The 20,934-nt window shown below is 36.5% G+C and overlaps 1 protein-coding gene across 1 annotated transcript in view; it reads left to right on the top strand.

Annotated features, from left to right (window-relative positions):
• The window catches only part of LOC148955253 (maltase 1-like), an 84,741-nt gene that overhangs the window by 30,988 nt on the left and 32,819 nt on the right, over nt 1-20,934 (top strand). Inside the window, exon 3 of the mRNA XM_089101206.1 lies at nt 16,959-17,138. Coding sequence (XP_088957332.1) covers nt 16,959-17,138 — 180 coding nt within the window. The remainder of the gene's footprint in view (nt 1-16,958; nt 17,139-20,934) is intronic.

Here is a 20,934-nt window from a genome sequence, read left to right as displayed (position 1 = left end):
CTTAGCCCCCCTCCACTCCAACAATACAAACCTTTAAAATATAAGGAGTATATTCGATAGAAAGTGGTAAGTATGCTTTTTTCTATTATGTAAAACAAAAAACTCCCTTTTCCATTGCTCTGTTAGGAGCATAATTCTGTAGTTTTAGTTCTTTTTCGTTCAAAAGAATCCTTTTCCAATCGCATGTTTAAAATGTACTGTCTTTTTCCGCTCTAAATAAAACAATCTGTGTTTAACCTGTTACCAAAGAGGGGATGATTTCAAAACAAGATTTGGCATGCGTCTTATGGGGATTAAGAAAAACAAAAAAGATGGAAATGTGCGATTCAAGACTCATTGACAAAAGAGTTTGTTTTTGGCCAAATTAGACAGATATTTTTCAATTGTACTTGATGAAAGCAAATGGATTTCACAGATGATTAAGAGGCTTTTATAAAAATTACATGACACGGAAGAGGGCAATGAATCAATTCTAACACGGTTTTTCTTTACTTGGTATCCGTTAAAAACGAAATTTTTGTGTTAAATAAGTAATTCTTGTATCTTTTAAAAGAGCTTTACGGGGTTTAAGAGAGACTCTGCTCCCTGATTCCGTGTGGTTAGAGGGGATTCTTTGTGCAGACTAATTTTTTCTTCTGTAAAAAGGGAATTGTTTTTTTCCATGCTAAATTTTGCCTTCTTTTTTAAGTAAGAGGATTCCTACAATTACCCTCCTCTGGAAAAGAGAGCTAAGACTAACGGCGTCGCTCCAATACAACAAGTGGAGATAGGCGGTCCATTGGGGGCCACTCACATCCATTCCAGACCGACGCTGCCTGCTCAAAACTCACCAGTGCCAACTCCTATGCAGCCAGGTAGAAAGCTGAAAAGAGAATGGATAGTTGCTCACATGATGGGGAGCCCCACTGGCTCACCTGTACAAGCCAGTGACATGGCCACCACATCTATGCAAGAAACGGACGGCACTCAACAGCAGTCTGAATTTGGAAATATGGGTATTTTCACCTCTTGCTTCTACCTATTTTTATCCCACTCTTTTTTGTAATTATTTTCTTTTCGCCCATTTTTCAACACTGTTAAAGTGTAGGTCAGAGATATTAAAATGTTAATCTCCCCCACCCCCGACCCGTGTTTTATATTTCTCTGCCCACCTCAGAGATAGCTGAATATAATGCTTTTTTTTATTAGCAAAGAAAGCACTCTTTTTGTCTTTCTGAACTTTCTGTGGGAGGGGGTGGAGGCAAGTATTTAGTTTAAATAATTCTAGGAGGAATTGAGTTTTGAGGATGGGGTGAAAAAATGAACATGTTTTTTTTTTGACTTTATAAAATAATGGTTATTTCACATAAAAAATAAAACCTTTTTTTATAGTTCAATGATTTAACCTTTTCGCTGTTTTTTTTCAAAACCGTATAAGTGTATGTCAGCGATCTTAAAATTTTAATCTCCCCCCACCCCCGACCATTGTTTTAAATTTCTCTGCGCCCTTCAGAGATAGCTGAATATAATGCATTTTTTTATTAGCAAAGAAAGCACTCTTTTGCGTCTTTCTGAACTTTCTGTGGGAGGGGGGTGGAGGCAAGTATTTAGTTTAAATATTTCTAGGAGGAATTGAGTTTTGAGGGTGGTGAAAAAATTAACATGTTTTTTTTTAACTTTATAAAATAATGTTTATTTCACATAGAAAATAAAACCTTTTTTCTATAGGTTAATGAATTAACCTTTTGGCTGTTTTTTTCAACACCGTAAAAGTGTATGTCAGAGATATTAAAATGTTAATCCCCCCACCCCCGACCATTCTTTTAAATTTCTCTGCTCCCCTCAGAGATAGCTGAATATAATGCATTTTTTTTATTAGCAAAGAAAACACTCTTTTGCGTCTTTCTGAACTTTCTGTGGGAGGGGGGTGGAGGCAAATATTTAGTTTAAATAATTCTAGAATGAATTAAGTTTTGAGGATGGGGTGAAAAAATAAACATGTTTTTTTTTTTAACTTTATAAAATAATGACTATTTCACATAGAAAACAAAACTTTTTTTTCTATTGGTAAATTAATTAGCCTTTTCGTCATTTTTTTCAACACTGTAAAAGTGTGTGTGTGCGTGTGTGTAAGTTTGAGTGTGTGTGTAAGTGTGTGTGTGTGCGCATGTGTGAGTGTCTGTGCATGTGTGTTGTGTGTGTGTGTGAGTGTGTGTGTGAGTGTCTGCGCATGTGTGTTGTGTGTGTGTGTGTGTGTGAGTGTGTGCGTATGTGTGAATGTGTATGTATGTATGTGTGTGTGAACTTGTGTGAACGTGTGTACGTGTATGTGTGTGTGCGTGTGTGTGAACGTGTGTGTGTGTGAGTGTATGTGTAAGTGTGAGTGTGTGTGAGTGTGTGCGCATGTGCGGGTGTGTGTGTGTGTGAGTGTGTGTGAGTGTGTGCGCATGTGTGAATGTGTGTGTGTGTGTGTGATAGTGTGTACGTGTATGTGTGTGTGCGTGTGTGTGTGTGTGCGTGTGTGTGAACGTGTGTGTTTGCGCGCGCGTGTGTGTGTGTGTGTGAGTGTGTGAGTGTGTGCGCATGTGCGCGTGTGTGTGTGAGTGTGTGCGCATGTGTGCGTGTGCTATTAACAAAATTTATAATTTATTATGCATTCGTTTGATAAATAATGCTATAAGCAAAAAAAAAAGTGTGCTATAATTGTGATAAAACTTTTGTCAAAGAAAAAAACTTAATCCATTCATTTTCTAGTTTCAGGGGGAAGCTGTGAAAACTTCTACCTTCCCTGGTCCGGGACTTCAAAGTATCATGGGTAATTGTCCCCTCTCGCCGGATGATGTTAGTGAAGGTATTCCATTTAATATCCCTCTAGATTGTCAATTTATAACTGAAGAAATAGACAGTTTTATACAAATTGTTGGACCTAATTTTTCTAGGGAAATTTTTTACGATGATTTTATAATTAGTGAATTGAGTCCTGTGCCAATAAGTGCAAGACATGAAAATAGTGTCACGTCCCCGGAATTACGTGAATTTTATATGTTAGAATCTGCTTTAGGTCACTTGCAAACATATAGGGTAGATTTTAACCCCCCCGAGGAAAACGTGATTGACGGGGGCATTATTTTAAAATACCCTGTGAATGTTCTCCATAGCTACATCGACAGAATTCGAGCACAAATTGAGATTCAGATTCAGAAATGGGAGGGTCAAGCGGGGGTTACAGAAACAGTTAATCAAAAAGTTTATTTACAAAAGGCGACATCTGGGGAAATTTTTAATTTTCATTTTTCAACTGGCAACCAGACTTTTTACCCTGGTCTAAACGAATTTGAGAGCAACTTTTTAAACGGGTTAAATAAACTAATATCGACTTTGGACACGTTTAACGAGAGGGGAGGTTGGTCCACAATTTTATACATTGAATACATGGATCTGAATCTCAGTAGATTTAAAAAAAAACTTTATTTTAAGGGGAGCAGGGGCAAGTCGACGAATAAAATGCCACCCAGATTTGTCGGCTGCAGGAGAGGTTCAGGGTTTCAATTTTGACACGGGGCTGCAATGCTTTAAATATGCATTTTTAGCAGCAGCCCATAAAACGTTAAAAAAAAATTCAACAATGAAAAATCTCGACGGACTTGCTCGTAACGGTGGAGAAAATTTCCCTAAAGTAAATTTTGACTGTTTAGAGGGGAAGTATCCGGTGTCCTTGAAAGAGATAACCATATTTGAAAAAGCAAATGAAAATCTTGGGTTGGGGGTGGTTGTTCTCCAGTATGACACGGAATTTGTAACTGGGGGAAAGAAACCAAATAAAAAAGGGGTTTTGTATTCAGTTACGACACCGATTGTATATAATGTTAAAAATTGGGTTTGGGTTATTTACGAACCTCCCAAAGATGTGAATTCCCTTGGTAATTTTTTCCCCGTTACAGCAATAAGTCGACTCCTATCCCAAAGCAAGAACAAAGGAGAATGTTTCTATTGCCCCATGTGCCTTTCCTCATTTAGATCTAAGCGAACATTCTCAGATCACATGGGGCATTGCAAAATTCATGGGAATCAAAAAATAGAAATGCCGGCAGAAGTCAAATATACTTTACAATTTAAAAATTTCCAAAATTCCCTTCTACAAGCAGATAAACTGTCTTTAGATTGTGAATCAAGACTGGTTGAGGTATCAGACCCATCAAGGTCAAATATAGTCAAGGAAGACAAACTAGTTGCGTGTTCCTATGCGCATGCCCGTCGCGATTCCAACAATAAAATGCAGTTGGAAGAGTTTTTTTGGCTATGGATGAGGAGGGTAGTATGGAAGAGTTATTGATATCTTTAATAAAAACAGCAAACGGCGCAATTTCACGATTGCGTCACATCAACTACCCAATGACATTATCAGATAAAGAGCAACTGGCACTAGAAAAGGGGACAATTTGCTGGGTTTGTAGAGGTGTTCTTGCCCCAAAAGACGCTGTCCAGGATCACAATCACCTTATTGAGCCCAATTCAACAGGAAAAAGTAACTTTTGGGGGTGGGCTCACAATTCATGTAATTTAAAAATTAAACAGCAACTCTTTCTTCCGGTTTTTATACATAACTCTAACTACGATCTGAAGTATGTGCTACCAGCAATGTCATATCTTCAAAGAAATGTAACAGTGGATAATGCATGGGTGATAGACAGCTTTTCCTACAATATCATTCCTAAATCATCGGAAAAGTTGCTTGTTTTGGAATTTATTAGAAAATTTGTTGAAGCCGACGTTGAGTACACGAATAAAATTCGCTTTTTAGATTTCTAAAGTTTTTCCGCCAAATCTTTGAGTGAATTAATTCAAGTGCAGAAAAACGATGACGGCTGCACCGCTTCCCCCCTTCTTAAGCAGCAATTTCCCAATGATTTATGTGATTTGTTGACGGTCAAGGGCATATATCCTTATGATTATTATTGTTCCATGTCGAGATTCCCCGAGGAAACTATTCCATCGATTGAATCGTTTTACGACAGTCTACACGATCGTAGGTGCACCCCCGATGAATATAGTTTTGCTTAAAAAAGTTTGGGCAGAGAGAGGGTGTAAAAATGGGTTTGACTACTGCAAGCTGAATTTGTCGAGTGATGTGTTAACTTTGTTAGACATTATGTGTAAAAATACGGACAAAATCTATGGGGAATTTAATCTTGATTTGGGCTATTATTTTTCATCTCCTCATCTGGTGATGGACCTCATCCTAAGAATTAGCGGGGAAAAAATCGGGCTAATCACAGACATCGATCAGCATCTATTCATTAGGATGTCAATGATGGGGGGATTTGCTTTCCAAGGGGATCTTATCTTGGAAACTGATACAAATGGAGAGAAGACGGGGACGAAATCGGATGCAGTTTTTCTTGATATGAATTATTTCTACCCCTCGGCCATGTCCCAATATGCGCTGCCTTGTGGTGACTATAAATGGCTCAATGACCCTCAAGCTCCCCATTTCCCCAACATTGCCGACAACAGTGTTGAGGAGAATGGACCGGTTGGATGGTTTTTTGAAATTGATGGGGAGATACCAGTTGAGCTTCACGATTCAGTAAAGGATTTTGTTTTCCCGTGCTTCAATAGACCTGTGACTAGGGACTCTATGAGCCCCTTGAATAGGCGTTTAGTCGAGGAGGACGGATTGCATTGGTTTCCTACAAAACAAAAACTTATTGCTGACCTTCTGCCGAAAAAAAATTTTGTTGCACATCATGTGGCTTTAAAATGGATGTGCAACAACGGTTTCAACGTCACAAAGGTTCACAGAGCGCTCCAGTTTAGTCAAAAACCATATCTAAAAACGTTTGTTGACCCTTTTGCCAAGAAACGTTCTGCAACACAGACGAAAGCCGAAAAAGTAATTTATAAACTCATTTTGATTTCTGCTTTCGGCAAAATGTGTGAGAGTTTTTGCATTCGGAATTGTTGTGACTTTTTGACCCATCCCGAACAATGAGCTCGAATTATTGCCAATCCAAATTACGCTTCCTTTAAGATCCTTGCCCCGGACTTGGTGCTATTGAATAGGAAAAAAAGAAGTGTTATCCTGAATGAAAATATTGCTTCAGGCAGTGCGATCTTGGAGATCTCAAAAAAGCTCATGTTGGAATTCTACTACAATGTGGCTAGGGTACAGTGGCCGGAAAAGAACAAGTAGAGGTCTGCTACGGGGACACAGATTTTCTATTGTTAACAGTAAAAACTTCTCCCCTAATGAATAGTTTTACGCACGACTAAATCACCAGCTCACTGATGCACTGCACCCTTTGGACTAGGATTTACTCGGAGTTAATGAAACTTCGGGTACCACTTCGGCTTTTATTTTTTAAATCCGAAATAAGACGTAATATTATTTTCAGTGGTATGTTTGTAAATCCGAAAGTGTACTTCATACAGACACATGACGAGAAAATCAAGAAACGTTGCAAAGGAGTGCCCACGCGCTATGTGGATAAGAATTTCAACATGGACATCTATAGGAATTGTATTGAAAATACAATTCCACGAGCCAAATTGCTGGCAATTCGTTCCATCAACTACAGGAACTTTACTGTAAATGTAGAGAAAATTGCCATGAGTACCATCTCCGACAAGGTCTATGTTTGTCAAGACGGTGTGACCACCCTCCCCCTTGGGCACTATTTAAATTCAGACCGGGCCGAATGTGTTATCCATAGGGAAAGTCTCGGTTTGAATAAAGTCCAGTAAATTATTTTTTCCTAAGCCTTTGGGGGGGGGGCCTCGCGGTCTTTGGAAGGGGAGAGGCCTTGCGGCCCGGGGGGGGGGGGGGCGGCCGCCATGGGGGGGGGGGGCGCACCGCCAGCCACTACCAAAGTTATCTTCTTTTTTTTACTTAGAGCAGATTTTTTTTGTGCTTTTGTAAATGTGTCATTGAAATTAAAAAAAGTGATGTTATTTTAAGTGCTTTATTCTAATAAATGTTGTATTTTTTCTATAAATAAATGAACAAAAAAAAGTTTATTTATTTAAGTGTTTTTTTTTCTCTCTCTGTGCCTATTTAAATGTTTTATTTTTTTTTTCATGTTTAATGTGCTTTTTTTCAATATAGTATTTTTTTAAGTATTGTTACTTTTTTATTCATATAATAAAAGAAAATATGATTCTTTATTCTTCTCCTTATTATTATTATTCTTGAATGTATAAGCAGTAGTGGAAGTAGTAGTAGGGAAATTATTTCGTACTTAGGCAGCTATAGCAATCAGTTATTTTTCAAGTTGAACCGTTGAAGTAGAATTGTATCAATTTAAAATACCAATTAGATCATTTCTGTGTGGACTGCGTATGTTAGGCAAAACAACACTCTTATCTAAAATAGTTAAAAATTGCGATAAAATATTCGTTGAAAAGCCGAAAAAATCTACTATTGTTACAGTATTTGGCAGGAGTAATACGATAAAATAAAATCAATTGCTGCCACCACCATGGGATTGGTGCAGATACAATTCATACAGGGACTTGATGTTTTCAGCATTATTGAACCAAACTCTTGGCTGATCATTGACGATCTGGCTGAATCTATTGAACAATGGTCCCAGGAAATGCTACAATTGTTCACCGTTCGCTCTCATCATGAACAGATTTCCGTTACTCTGGTTCTACACAATCTCTTTCATCAGAGCAAATGTATGCGAACACTTGCATTGAACTGCACCTACTATATCATCTACAGAGTTGTTCGTGATTCTAGCTCGCTAATAACTCTCAATAAACAAATCTATCCAGGCGCCCCTAAATTTCTGCTCTCAGCATACAATCATTCAACTAATAAACCCCACGGCTATATCCTATTGATTCTTAATCAAAATACACCCGAAGATCTGCGTGTAGTCACAGATATTTTCGACAATGAAATTACAGTATATCTCCCCGTGAACACTAAAAAGACCTATTAGTCGGTATCATGACACTGAAGAAACTACATGAAAATAGACATCTGTTTTCAGTTCTAAGCACTTCAAAGCCTTTGCTTAGGAGAGCCAAACTCAAACATGGTATTGGTAATGATTTCATTGATCTAATATCTGATCTTTCTTTAAATTTGACCGAGGGTATTGTTCAACTGTCTGAAGAAGTTAAGCAACGGGCAAAGCAGCAATCGTTCCATTGTACGTACATGGGCTTCTAAAAAGATTGTAAATAATTTTCAAAAGAAACAATTTCTTAAGGCAGGCGGTACCCTTTTCACACTTTTACTGCCGATAATTGCGGGACTATTAAACAGTTTTCACTATGGGATGGCGAAACTCTATAAATTGACTACAATGGAACTCTCTCTCTCACCCGTCGAACACTTTGAGAACAATCTGAGTAAATTCCTTGACAACGAGAATATTGAGGATGATAAAAAACTACTTTTACTTCAAGATGCACTTCGCTGAGTTGACAAATATAAGCCCTATCGTGTGAAGGCCACTGCTGCTGCTGATCACAAAAAATAATCATCTCCTCAAGAGTCTGCTGGAACACAATTAAAGATGGTGTATTTTTATTAATTTTTATTTAAAATTGTAAATATAATGCCCCACACATATAGTGGACAAATAACACGACTCCTAACCTATCTCATGAAAATTGGTCAAAATCATATTAAAGTTGAGAGAAATGGGAGAGGGATTATAATTCAGGGCAAGAGCTATAATCTGCTTGATTTAATCTATGATATGGTTACAAATCGTAAAGGACTATTATCATTTGACGCTCATCTATACAACTTTCTAAATACATTAAACTTCCCCAAAAGTCTTATTAGCAATAGACAAATTCTAAAAAATTAAATGAACATGCATCATTGTAAACACCAACACAATTAAAACAAGAAGAAGAAGAATATATAAGATGAATTTTGGAAAATAGAAGCACACCAATCATAACTGTACAACAGAAAAGACTCATGAAGTTAACATCACCACCACCACCACTAACCGTTAGTACAAGAACGGATGGCGAGTACCACACAACGTATTTACGTTCAAATTGGTTAACGTTCTGAAATACGCTTATGAAAATAATGGTGAAGTGGGGAGTTTAAGTTCACCCACCACTCTTTCCTAGGTCCATGGTGTTCACACTAAAAGTATATATGACCATCTAAAAAATGAATCGAGTTAGACTCTGCATAGAAATCCTAGGCTTCGTGCCAATCAATATCGAAAAATTAAAGCCTTTTACCCACTGCATACAATGCATGCAGATCTCCTGACTCTAGATGAGGTTCAACGATGTCACAATAGACCGTACAACTACATTCTACTTATAATCAGTGTTTTTAGTCGCTATGCATATGCCATTCCATTGCGATCAAAGAAAGGCGTTGAAGTTGCTCAGGCCATTAAAAGTATTCTCGAACAGGATTCATATAAAAAAATTCAAACGGATCGTGGTAGTGAATTATTTAATCCCCATGTTGCAAAAGTACTAGTAAAATATAGTACACTGCTCTATCATGGTCATAGTCCTATCAAGGCTGCATTGGCCGAACGATTGATAAGAACTATTCGACTTTTAATTTCAAGATATTGTACATTGAAAAATACACCGGCTTTTATTCATTATATGAATAAAATCATGTTGATTTATAATCAAGGACCTCATCGATCGTTGTCCAACTCTACGTCAACAGAAGTTTATCATTCTGATCATGATACAATTGACACCTTTCTTAAACAGTATTCCAATGAAACGATTGTCAAGAAGAAAAATAAATTCAATGTTGGTGATACTGTTCGAATTAATGGGACAACTAATGTTTTTGAAAAGGGGAATTACTTGTGGTCCACCGAACTTTTTAAAGTGGCAAAAATCCTAGACACTAAACCCATAACTTATCGTTTGCGCGATACCAAAGATGAAAAGATTCTCGGCGGCTTTTATGACTATGAACTACAGAAAGTTAAAAATAATAGTGAAATCTATTCAATTGAAAAGATATTAAAGACTCGTACTCGCAGGGGTAGGAAACAGTTACTTGTTCGGTGGCTAGGATACAACTCTGATTTTGACTCTTGGGTCGGTGTTGAAGATATTGACAATGCCCAATGATTTTTATGTAACTTTTATGTCCAATGTTTCCGATCCTCTCTAGAACGACTTGAATACGACAAGTGATTTTTGGACAAAACACTCTTTGTCGACTATGAATGGGTTGAAGCACTTAAATCTAGCGAATATCCACATGCCAAATTGAAATATATTGAATACGATAATATGACAGATTTGTGTCGTACAATCAATAGAAAAATCTCATATCGTAGGAATGGTAAATTCCGTTTTAATTATTAATTGGAACACAATATGGTTTGCATTACCTCACCTGTTTACACTGAAATAATTATTCTCAATGATAATCTGAGAGACGTTCTTGGCTTTAAACAGAATACGATCAATGGGAAAAATTCTGGCACCGTTTACGGGATGGATCAAGTTATTTTTGCTGATTATCCACCTGGTTTCGCCTCGGGCTCTTGTATATTTCTCTATGCATCCTTTGTGGAAACATCGAGAGTCAGTAATTCAAATGTCCCCCTCCTACGTGTTCTTGAACGAAAAACAACTCATGGACTTGTTCATCACTATAATATAAAGCATCTTCAGTATGTTCCTGTAAACACTTTGTATTTGGAACTCTGTCAGTTAACACTAAGAAGTGAATTGGATGATCCTCTAGCAATAACAAAAGGCTTAGCAGTGATTACATGTCATTTTCGACCCATTGTTGGCGATAGCACAATCACCTAAAATGAACAATAGAAGAATTCCATTTGTCTGCCCCGATATCGATTGCTATGTTGGTGCTTTGAGTCCACATCAAAAAGGCAATGGATTGGACTACTACAAGGGCCGTACTACAATGTCTGGCTATGGTCTTGGTAGCTGGTTTGATATGCTATTTTTTTCTGCACTACCCCTTGCCAGAAAATATCTTGTGCCTGCTGCATCAAATTTTGCTACCTCCACACAACAGGACTGGGGGTCTGGAAAGAATTTCATGGAGAGTGTTAAGAAAAATATTAGATCTTCAGCAAGAGCCGTTGGTGAGCAATTAAAATCTCGGCAAGATGGGGAGGGATTGAAAAGGATGCGTGCACGTCAGTCACTCACCAGTCTCCACCCAGGCATGAAGCGAAGGACGTCAACAAGGACTTTGATGAATAAAACAACGAATACCAATAAGAAGAAAATGGAGCAGAAAAATATTGTTAGTTCAAAGAAGTATACCTTCAATTAAGATGACTTATCTATCCCAATAGGAATCTAATCAATCAATTACTTCGTCCTTAAATATAGTCAGTGATCGAAGTGCTCATACCAGTGTCAAGTGTGGCTACTATGAACAATTTCATCCCCAACAACCCCTCTCGGAAAATATACACTTTCAAATATTTTCCAATGAAGACTATTTAATTGATTTGTCATCAACATTTATTGATTTAAATGTTGAGATGAAGAAAAATTCAGATAATACAACTCTAACTGTTGGCGACGGTCTCTCCCACGAAAACTGTATTCTACACAACCTGTTCAAACAAATTAATGTATTTATTAATGGAACATGGTTGAGCACTAGCAATAATTTATCAAACTATGCAAGCTATATACAATTTATGAAGATGACACCAAAGGCATACAAGGAGTTGGGAGGACAATCATTGGGCTATGAATATCGATCATGTGTTGATACTGATGGTGAGCTGACTACTGAAGTGACCCAAGAGTATCATCTAGTTGGAAAATTAAATCATGCGATATTCAATATATCCCAATGGCTACCCCCCAAGGTCAAGATTGACAAGTAGCTGCAGCTTATAATATTGAATTTCATTTTGAGAAAAACTCGTCTATCTGTTCTTGACGACACTGTTATTATCACCTCGACAAGACTCCATGCCTAAAAACAACAAGTTATGAGCTCCGTTTCGTCAAATGCGTACAAAACATTACGCAAGGATGCATGCCTTCAGAAGCCTGTCCCCCAGTTGGTCGCCTATCTAATTCACATTGCCATCGGCTCTCGTAGCTATAGCGATTACTCATTTATCAATGAAGAAATCCCATCAAAACTGGCTTTGGCCTTTGTAAAGAGTGGCAGTGCTGTTTGATCCTAGACTGAATCCCCCCATGATTTTAATTTTTTTGATCTATCTAGCCTTGTGTGCAAGGTGAATTGAATTCCACTGTACACTCTATGTTTTGACAAAAAATCATATAGAACTCTGTACGACTTGACCATGCAATCTCTATATCATGACTCTCAAATATTTGAAAATGGAATAACAGATTCAATGTTTTCAAAAAATCATGTTGTAATTGATTTGGACTTGTCAGGGACTCAGGATATAAGCATCGTGTGAACAGTAACTGTATGTTTAGAATGTACATTTGCCGATGCTCTGACTGAGAGTATCACGCCAATATCACTGAGTCAATTTTAAGCCTATTAGTAAATCACACCCGACGGCAGTGTTCTACTATACCTAGCACCATAAACAAAACCAAATAATCAACGTATATTGTATGGATCCATACATGTTCCAGTAAAAGTCCTACTGCATGCAAACGGACTTCATTGAAAAAATTCCAAGTGTTAATAATACCCTAATCATTGTTAATAGCAGTCCATTGACTTTGAAACCCGGCCATTGGCTATGCATCTTTCAAAAAGCGAAGAATATTGAATTTTTTGATCCTCTTGGCCTATTGTATAAATTCTACACTCCATACATCCGCAACTTTATCGAAAGCAGGGGGAAAACCGTTATTCAAAATCAACGAAGAGTACAGGATTTAACGACTAAGACATGTGGCTTTCATGCACTACTCTTTTTCATGTTCAGATGTCGTGGCTACACCTACAAGCAGTTTCTCGACATCTAAGTTGACTTACCTCGATTGAACGACTTTCTAGTGGAGAATATACTTACAAGCGTATTTAATATTGATTTTAGTGCCCTAAGAATAAAATGTTCTAAAAATGAATATGAAATTGTTTATTAATAAAAATTTATATACATGATAAAACGACTTTTCTACTCTTTAGATTTCATCTTCTACTAGGTATAGGTATTTGTTGACAACAACTAGTGCAGGTAGATTATCTGAATTCACAGTGTACTGATCCTGATGTAGTGCAATGTCAGGGTCACATTTTCTACAGTAGAGTTTAACTTCACTCTTGTCATATCTCTTTGTATAGTCAATGATACTATTCTCATTCATTCTATAGAATTCACATGTTTCAATTTGTTTATTTGAAGTAATGTCACAAATAGTATCCTCAAGCGGCGAATCCCATTCCGTCACAGCCAAATAATAATCAGTAGGCTTATAATCATAGTAGTCATTTTCTTCACAATGATGACGTAGAAATCGTATTCTTTTGTTGTTCCAACATTTGAATCGTAGACCTGGCCCTTTCTCCTAAAACAATCTAAAGCCACGACGAAACCACTCTCTTATTAATAAACTAAAATCACGCTTAGTATTCTTTCCAATCATACCAGGATATGTATTATCCCACTGATTACATTTATCATAATGACAATTGGAACATAGGTGGCCTCTAGGATGAGAGTCACACACCTCTTCAAGACAGGAATTACAACCTTTAATTTGTACAGCATATCCTTTATCCAATTTACACGGGTTGCATAATCTATACTTTTCAGCATACTCATCAATCATTGTGCAATTCTCACATGATGACCAGCTGCCCAGTGTGTACATACATAGGGGACATGTATGGAACATTTTTTCATGTGTTGACACTCTCACTGCAGTAGAATGTATCTATTGAATTTGCTCGGGGGTATAGGCACTACTCTTTTCTTCTTTATTGGTTTAATATCATGAAGAATGTTTAACGGCGATTCCGTAGATATGATAGTTTGGATTCTATGGAAGCTCTACGCTTTTTCAAAGAGAGTGAGTATCCTCTCACATGGCATTACATTTCTATAGAAGCTATACGAATTACCATGCTATTCTATGTTCCTTCCATTGTTATTCTATGGGACCTCTACACGTGATTAAACACGTTATGAAACTATGTGCTATTTGCTTATGTCCCGTTGGTACCATTCCAAACGAGTGGGGATTCCCCGCATGTTCCAAGACATTGCAAAAAAGATAACAGTATGAATGGGGGATTCCCCGCACAAATTTGTTTCAACTCCAAGTTTTTCAACCAGACTGGTTTTTTTTACAATCAGAATTGTTTGATTGACAGTTAAACAGGGGTAATGAGATTTGCGAATTGGAGTGTAGGATTTGCGAATTAGAAAAAAAAATTTAGACAGGGTTACGTGCGCACAAGTAACCCCGTCTAATTTTTTTTTTCATAATTTCCTGAATTAAATTTCTTTTTACTTTTAAATTATTTTCTACAATAGCGTAACTATCTTGTGAGATGGTACTTTGAAATTATTTTCTACAATAGCGTAACTATCATGTGAGTTGGTACTTTGAAATTATTTTCTAAAATGGCGTAACTATCATATGATTTGGTGCTTTTAACTCATATTCTAAAATATTGTAACTATCAAGTGATTTGGTACTTTGAAATAATTTTCTACAATAGATTAACTATCAAGTAACATTGTACTTTTAAATTATTTTCTAAAGTATAGTAACTCTCATTACACATGGTGCTTTGACATTATTTTATAAAATAACGTAACTATCATGTGACTTGGTACTTTGAAATTATTTTCTACAATAGCGTAACTATCATGTGACTTGGTACTTTGAAATTATTTTCTACAATAGCTTAACTATCATGTGACTTGATACTTTGAAATAATTTTCTATAATAGCGTAACTATCATGTGACTTGGTACTTTCAAATTATTTTCTACAATAGCGTAAATATCATGTGAAACGGTACTTTGAAATTATTTTCTGCAATAGCGTAACTATAATGTGAATTGGTACTTTGAAATTATTTACTATAATCGCGTAACTATCATGTGACTTGGTACTTTGAAATTATTTTGTGTAATAGCGTAACTATCATGTGACTTTGTACTTTGAAATTATTTTCTACAATAGCGTAACTATCATGTGACTTGGTACTTTGAAATTATTTTCTACAATAGCGTAACTATCATGTGACATGGTACTTTGAAATTATTTTCTATAATAATGTAACTATAATGTGATTTGGTACTTTGAACAAAATTGACCTCCCCCCCCCTCCCCTTCCCTCAGAAATGGCAGAAGGAGGGGCCTCTGAGCCTTGTCCTTGAGGTAGATCCCATTTATTTTAGATTCTGAGTATTTTTGGTTTTCCCTCCAAAATTGACCCCCCTCCCCTGCCCTCAGAAATGGAGGAACGAAGGGCCTCTGAGCATTTCCCTTGAGGCAGATCCCATTTATGTTCGATTCTGAGTATTTTTGGTTTTCCCTCCAAAATTGACCCCCCCCGCCCCCGCCCGCAGAAAATGGGGCACGAAGGGCCTCTGAGCCGTGCCCTTGAGGCAGATCCCATTTATTTTCGATTGTGAGTATTTTTGGTTTTGCCTCCAAAATTAACCCCCTCCCCCTCCCCTGCCCTCAGAAATGGGGGAACGAAGGGCCTCTGAGCCTTGCCCTTGAGGCAGATCCCATTTTTTTAAATTATGAGTATTTCTGGTTTTCCCTCCAAAATTGACCCCCCCCCTCCCCTGCCCTCAGAAATGGGGGAACAAAGGGCCTCTGAGCCTTGCCCTTGAGGCAGATCCCCTTTATTTTCAATTCTGTGTGTTTTTTATTTTCCCTCCAAAATTGACCCCCCCCCCCTCCTCTGCCCTCAGAATTGGGGGAACGAAGGGCCTCTGAGCCTTCCCCTTGAGGCAGATCCCGTTTATTTTCGATTCTGAGTATTTCTGGTTTTCCCTCCAAAATTGACCCTCCCCCTCCCCTGCCCTCAGAAATGGGGGAAGGAGGGAACGTTAAACTATTTTAAATTGACAACACTGTCCAAACATCACATGTGTATTATACAGTACACAATCACCCCATCTCCCCCAAAACACTTTTCAGCCGTTTCTTGTTAATTTGTTTTTATTTCTAAACTATTTTAAATTGACAACACTGTCCAAAACAACACTTGTGTATTATACAGTACACAATCACCCCATCTCCTCCAAAACACTTTTCAGTCATTTCTTGTTTAAAAATTTTTATTTCTAAACTATTTTAAATTGACAACACTGTCCAAATCATCACTTGTGTATTAAACAGTACACAATCACCCCATCTCCTCCAAAACACTTTTCAGTCATTTCTTGTTTTAAAATTTTTATTTCAAGTCAATCCTTAATAGGATCAAATTCGCAAATCCTACACTCCAATTCGCAAATCTCATTACCCCTTTTTAACTGTCAATCAAACAATTCTGATTGTAAAAAAAACAGTCTGGTTGAAAAACTTGGAGTTGAAACAAATTTGTGCGGGGAATCCCCCGTTCATACTGTTATCTTTTTTGCAATGTCTAGGAACAGGCGGGGAATCCCCACTCGTTTGAAATGGTACCAACGGGACATAAGCGAATAGCACATAGTTTCATAACGTGTTTAATCACGTGTAGAGGACATAGCGCTTAAAATAGCATGGGAGGGACTTCCTATAGGAGCATGCAAATAACGTGGAGATTGCTATAGGGGCATCGGAATTCAATAGATACAATCTACTAACTTGACTGAATAGTTTCAGCAGTATCCTACTTATCATTTATCTTGTGACTCAATCTTTTTTTGTTGTTTTTTTTTCAGTACGATTGAATATGTAAATAAATAGATAATTAGCCGCTCTGTACTTGATACAAAGCCCAGCATGCGTAAAATTATTCTTAATTTTGAAAAAAAAAATAATTTATATATCCATCGTTTAACTCAGAATGTTTAGCATCTGTATTATTGAACAAAAATAATTACTTGTTCCTTTTTAAGGTATAACTTCACGGTTAGATTATCTTGTCGATATTGGAGTCAACACAATATGGCTGTCACCAATATTTAAATCCCCTATGGCAGATTTTGGTTACGATATTTCAGATTTCCTAGCCATCGATCCAATTTTCGGAACTATGGAAGACTACGACGAGCTTGTCCGTGAAATGAAAGCAAGAGGTAGGTTAATATCTTTTGAACAAAGAAAATGGTGCATTTGAGTAATACTTCCAATGCTCTAAGCTAGTGTTTTTTTAAAAAAATCCTTCGTACTTATCATACTCGGGATCTACTATCGGGTGTCATAACTATTTAATTGAGATAATAGTAACAAAACAAAACAAAATTTTACTGGCAAGAATAAAGAGGAAAATCGAAGCTTAAAACAAAAAAAAATGATCTTTAAGGGCCATTACAATTGCTAAACCTATGCAGTATTTACCTATAAAATTAGCGCAAATAAACTGACAGCTGATATCTCCCTGTTTTCATTTTTTTTTTTTTTTTTAACTAGTGATTCACTGAAGCGCTAGAAAGGATGTGAATATTCTAAGACATATATTCCTTTGAGTTCTGTTATTATTGCTAATATGGACAGATATACGAACTGAGTAGAGACTCAGGCGACAGATGCCCATTACTTCCACACCTAAAACAAATACAATAAAAAATTTTGCACCGATAGCTACTGGGCTATTGGTGCGCTTCCCCTAGGGCGTGGTATTTTGAGATACGGCATAACTATCTCTTTTTCCCCTTTTTAGAAAAGATTTCCTTGTTAATGTCTAGATTTCCACTATTGATTCCCCATTGCAATAGCCCCACCCACCATCCTTGCTTACCTCCTAACCCAATACTAAACTAGCTACTAGCCCCATTTTCAACCTTAACCGCAGACATGTTGTTCTCGTACATAGCACTAATCACTATAATGAAATTATTTGGTATTGACAAAGATGGGGCCTTTGCTAAGGCTTGTTCATAATCTATAAAACTGGGACTAAAGGGATGTGATGACTCAGGCACTTCTCTATTAGTAATCTAAGAGTGAAAATTTGATCAACACATCCTCTCCGCTTCTTGAAAACACCTTGTTTTTCTCTTAAAACATCTTCAAATCTAAAAAATCTTCAAATCTAAAAGTATCATTATGTTAAGGAATTTGCTTCCTACAGAAACGAACCAAATGCCTTTACAATTACCGCAGTTACTCTTATTCCTTTCATATAAAGAGTTTTTCTGAAAATCTAAAAGCACTTCTCTTTTTCAAAAATCACACTCAAAATATTGAATAATTTCTCTCTAACTTCACAACCCACATATTTCAAAAACTCATTTACCACACAACTAGCACCTGAGGCCTTATTACTTTTTAATCCTTTTACTACTGTCTCTAATTCTTCGTAGCAAAATAAATCTTCCTTTACTTCCAAATTGTCACATTTTTTTTTCTGTATCATTTCTTGTAACTTTATTACGGTTAAGCACATTATCAAAACGTTTTGCACATCTCCAAGCGTTCCAAAATCTTCCACGCGTTTTTTTTTTGTTTTTTTTAAGCAGTTATGCTCCCAAGATATTGACTCTGAAGCCTAGACGAGAAATAAACGCATGCGTTTCTACTTGGATGTACCTCCGTCCCTTCATCAAAAAAAAATAGAGGCCCAATAATTAGTTTAGTTGCCAAATAATTAGTTTTAATTACGTAAACTTCATAGCTTTCAATTATAAGTTTATACTATGTATAACTACTGCTCTTAGTATAAGTGTAAAAAGGAGCTATTGTCTAGCGCCCCTGGCCATAAAAGGAGCCCTGGCCATAAAAAAAAATAATGTATTACATTCTCTTTAAATATTAAAAAAAAAAACTAGTTTTTTTAACTGAAAGTAAGGAGCGACATTAAAACTTAAAACGAACAGAAACTATTCCGTATATGACAGGGGCAGTCCCCTCCTCAACGCCTCGCTCTTCACGCTAAAGTTTTTTATTGTTTTAAAAAATAAAGTTGTGAGACACAGTCAAACTTTAGCGTAAAGAGCCCCCTGAGTGTCTCAAAAAGACTCATTTTTGGTGGGGATACGTGCTAAGGATGAAAATTTCTGAAACACATAAGCAAACGCAAAAATATCCTTAATACAATACACTTGTTTTTCAAAAAAATGCGTGTTTGGTATACAATAATGATCAGGACCAAACAGATATTGACAAATCAATAAAAGAACAGGAAATTATGTGAGTAAATTTTTTAGTGCTTCTGGTGAGTAAATTTGACCACATCAAACTTACATGAAACCTTCAGACCTATAAAACACACTTCTTGAAAAGTACCTATCCTTTTTTAGGACATCATTTAATATTAAATAAAAAAATTAAAAATTGTATTAATAAAAAATTAAATTAAAAAAAATTATTAATAAAAAATAAAAAAAATTATTAAATAAAAAATTTAAATATTAAATAAAAAAAGTTTTTTTTAACTGAAAGTAAGGAGCGACATCAAAACTTAAAACGAAAAGAAAGTATTCCGTATATGACAGGGGCGGTCCCCCTCCTCAACGCCTCGCTCTTAACGCTAAAGTTTTTTATTGTTTTAAAAAATAAAGTTGTGAGACACAGTCAAACTTTAGCGTAAAGAGCGAGGCGTTGAGGAGGGGACCGCCCTGTACTATACGGAATAATCTCTGTTCGTTTTAAGTTTTAATGTCGCTTCTTACTTTCAGTTTAAAAAAAAACTTGTTTTTTATTTAATTTCTGAACGCTTTTGAATTAATGCAGCTTTGATTTTGGCTCACCGTACATGAATAATGAAAACGAAACTTGCATGTTAATTTTACTTTTTTTTTGGCTAAATGGCTTTCTCGAAATTTTGTTCTGACGTAACTCATGAATTAACTTACGTAAAGATCTTCTATATTTGCATGTTTTTTACGTAAATTAGGGAGTTTGCCCCTCTAGTCAATACCTCACTCTTTACGCTAAAGTTTGAATTTTGTTCGAATCACAAACCCCTGAATCATAAAGACCGGTTAATCAGAATAGATGGCTCTTTTGAAACTACTAAAAAAACTTCAGCGTTGAGAGAAAGGTATTGACTAGGGGGCGAACCTCTTGTATGCGTAATAATTTCTGTTCGTTTTAAATTTTAATTTTGCTCCTTACTTTCAGTGGAAAAAACTTTTATTTAATTTCTGATCGTTTTTTTTTAATAGTGCTGGGAAATTCGGCGCCCCCTTCATAGAGATTTTCCTTCCCCCACGAAAACATCCTCCATGGAAAGATCCTTCCCATAACCCCTCCTCCAATCCTCCCCCCACCAGAAAAAAATACCTCCTGAAATTGTCTGTATATTCCCCATTAACCAATACTAGGCTATATGTAAACAATGGGCAAAGTTCATAACTTGCAGCACTTCCCCCGGGAACTGTGAGTCATTAGTTTATCCTCAAAGACATATTTATTAGATTTTTGAATATGCTGAATAAAATGGCTATCTCAAAATTTTGATTGGGTGACTTCGGGAGAAAAGTTAGCGTGGGAGGGGGCCAAGTTGCCCTCCAATTTTTGGGTCACTTAAAAAGGCCACTAGAACTGTTAAGTTTCGTTTGAATTAGCCCTTTCACGATATTCTAGGACTTCTGTATCGATACGATCACCCCTGGAAAAAAAATAAAAAATAAAAAAAATAACAAATAAAGACGCATCCGTGATCTTTTTTCTGACAAAAAATACAAAATTCCACATTTTTGCAGATAGGAGCTTGAAACTTCTATAGTAGGGTCCTCTGGTACGCTGAATCTGATGGTGTGATTTTCATTAATTTTCTATGACTTTTAAGGGTTATTTTCCCCCTTTTTTTGAAAATAAGGCAACTTTTATCAGGCGCGTAACTTTTGATGGGTAAGATTTAACTCGATGAAACTTATATATTTAAAATCAGCATAAAAATCTGATTCTCTGGATATATGTTCCTGGATC

The sequence above is a fragment of the Artemia sp. Qi Xiang Cuo genome, chromosome 2 (assembly GCF_049724085.1).
Source record: "Artemia sp. Qi Xiang Cuo chromosome 2, ASM4972408v1, whole genome shotgun sequence".
Lineage (NCBI taxonomy): Eukaryota > Metazoa > Arthropoda > Branchiopoda > Anostraca > Artemiidae > Artemia > Artemia sp. Qi Xiang Cuo.
Note: the sequence above shows the minus strand (reverse complement) of the source record. Positions and strands in the feature narration are given on the sequence as shown.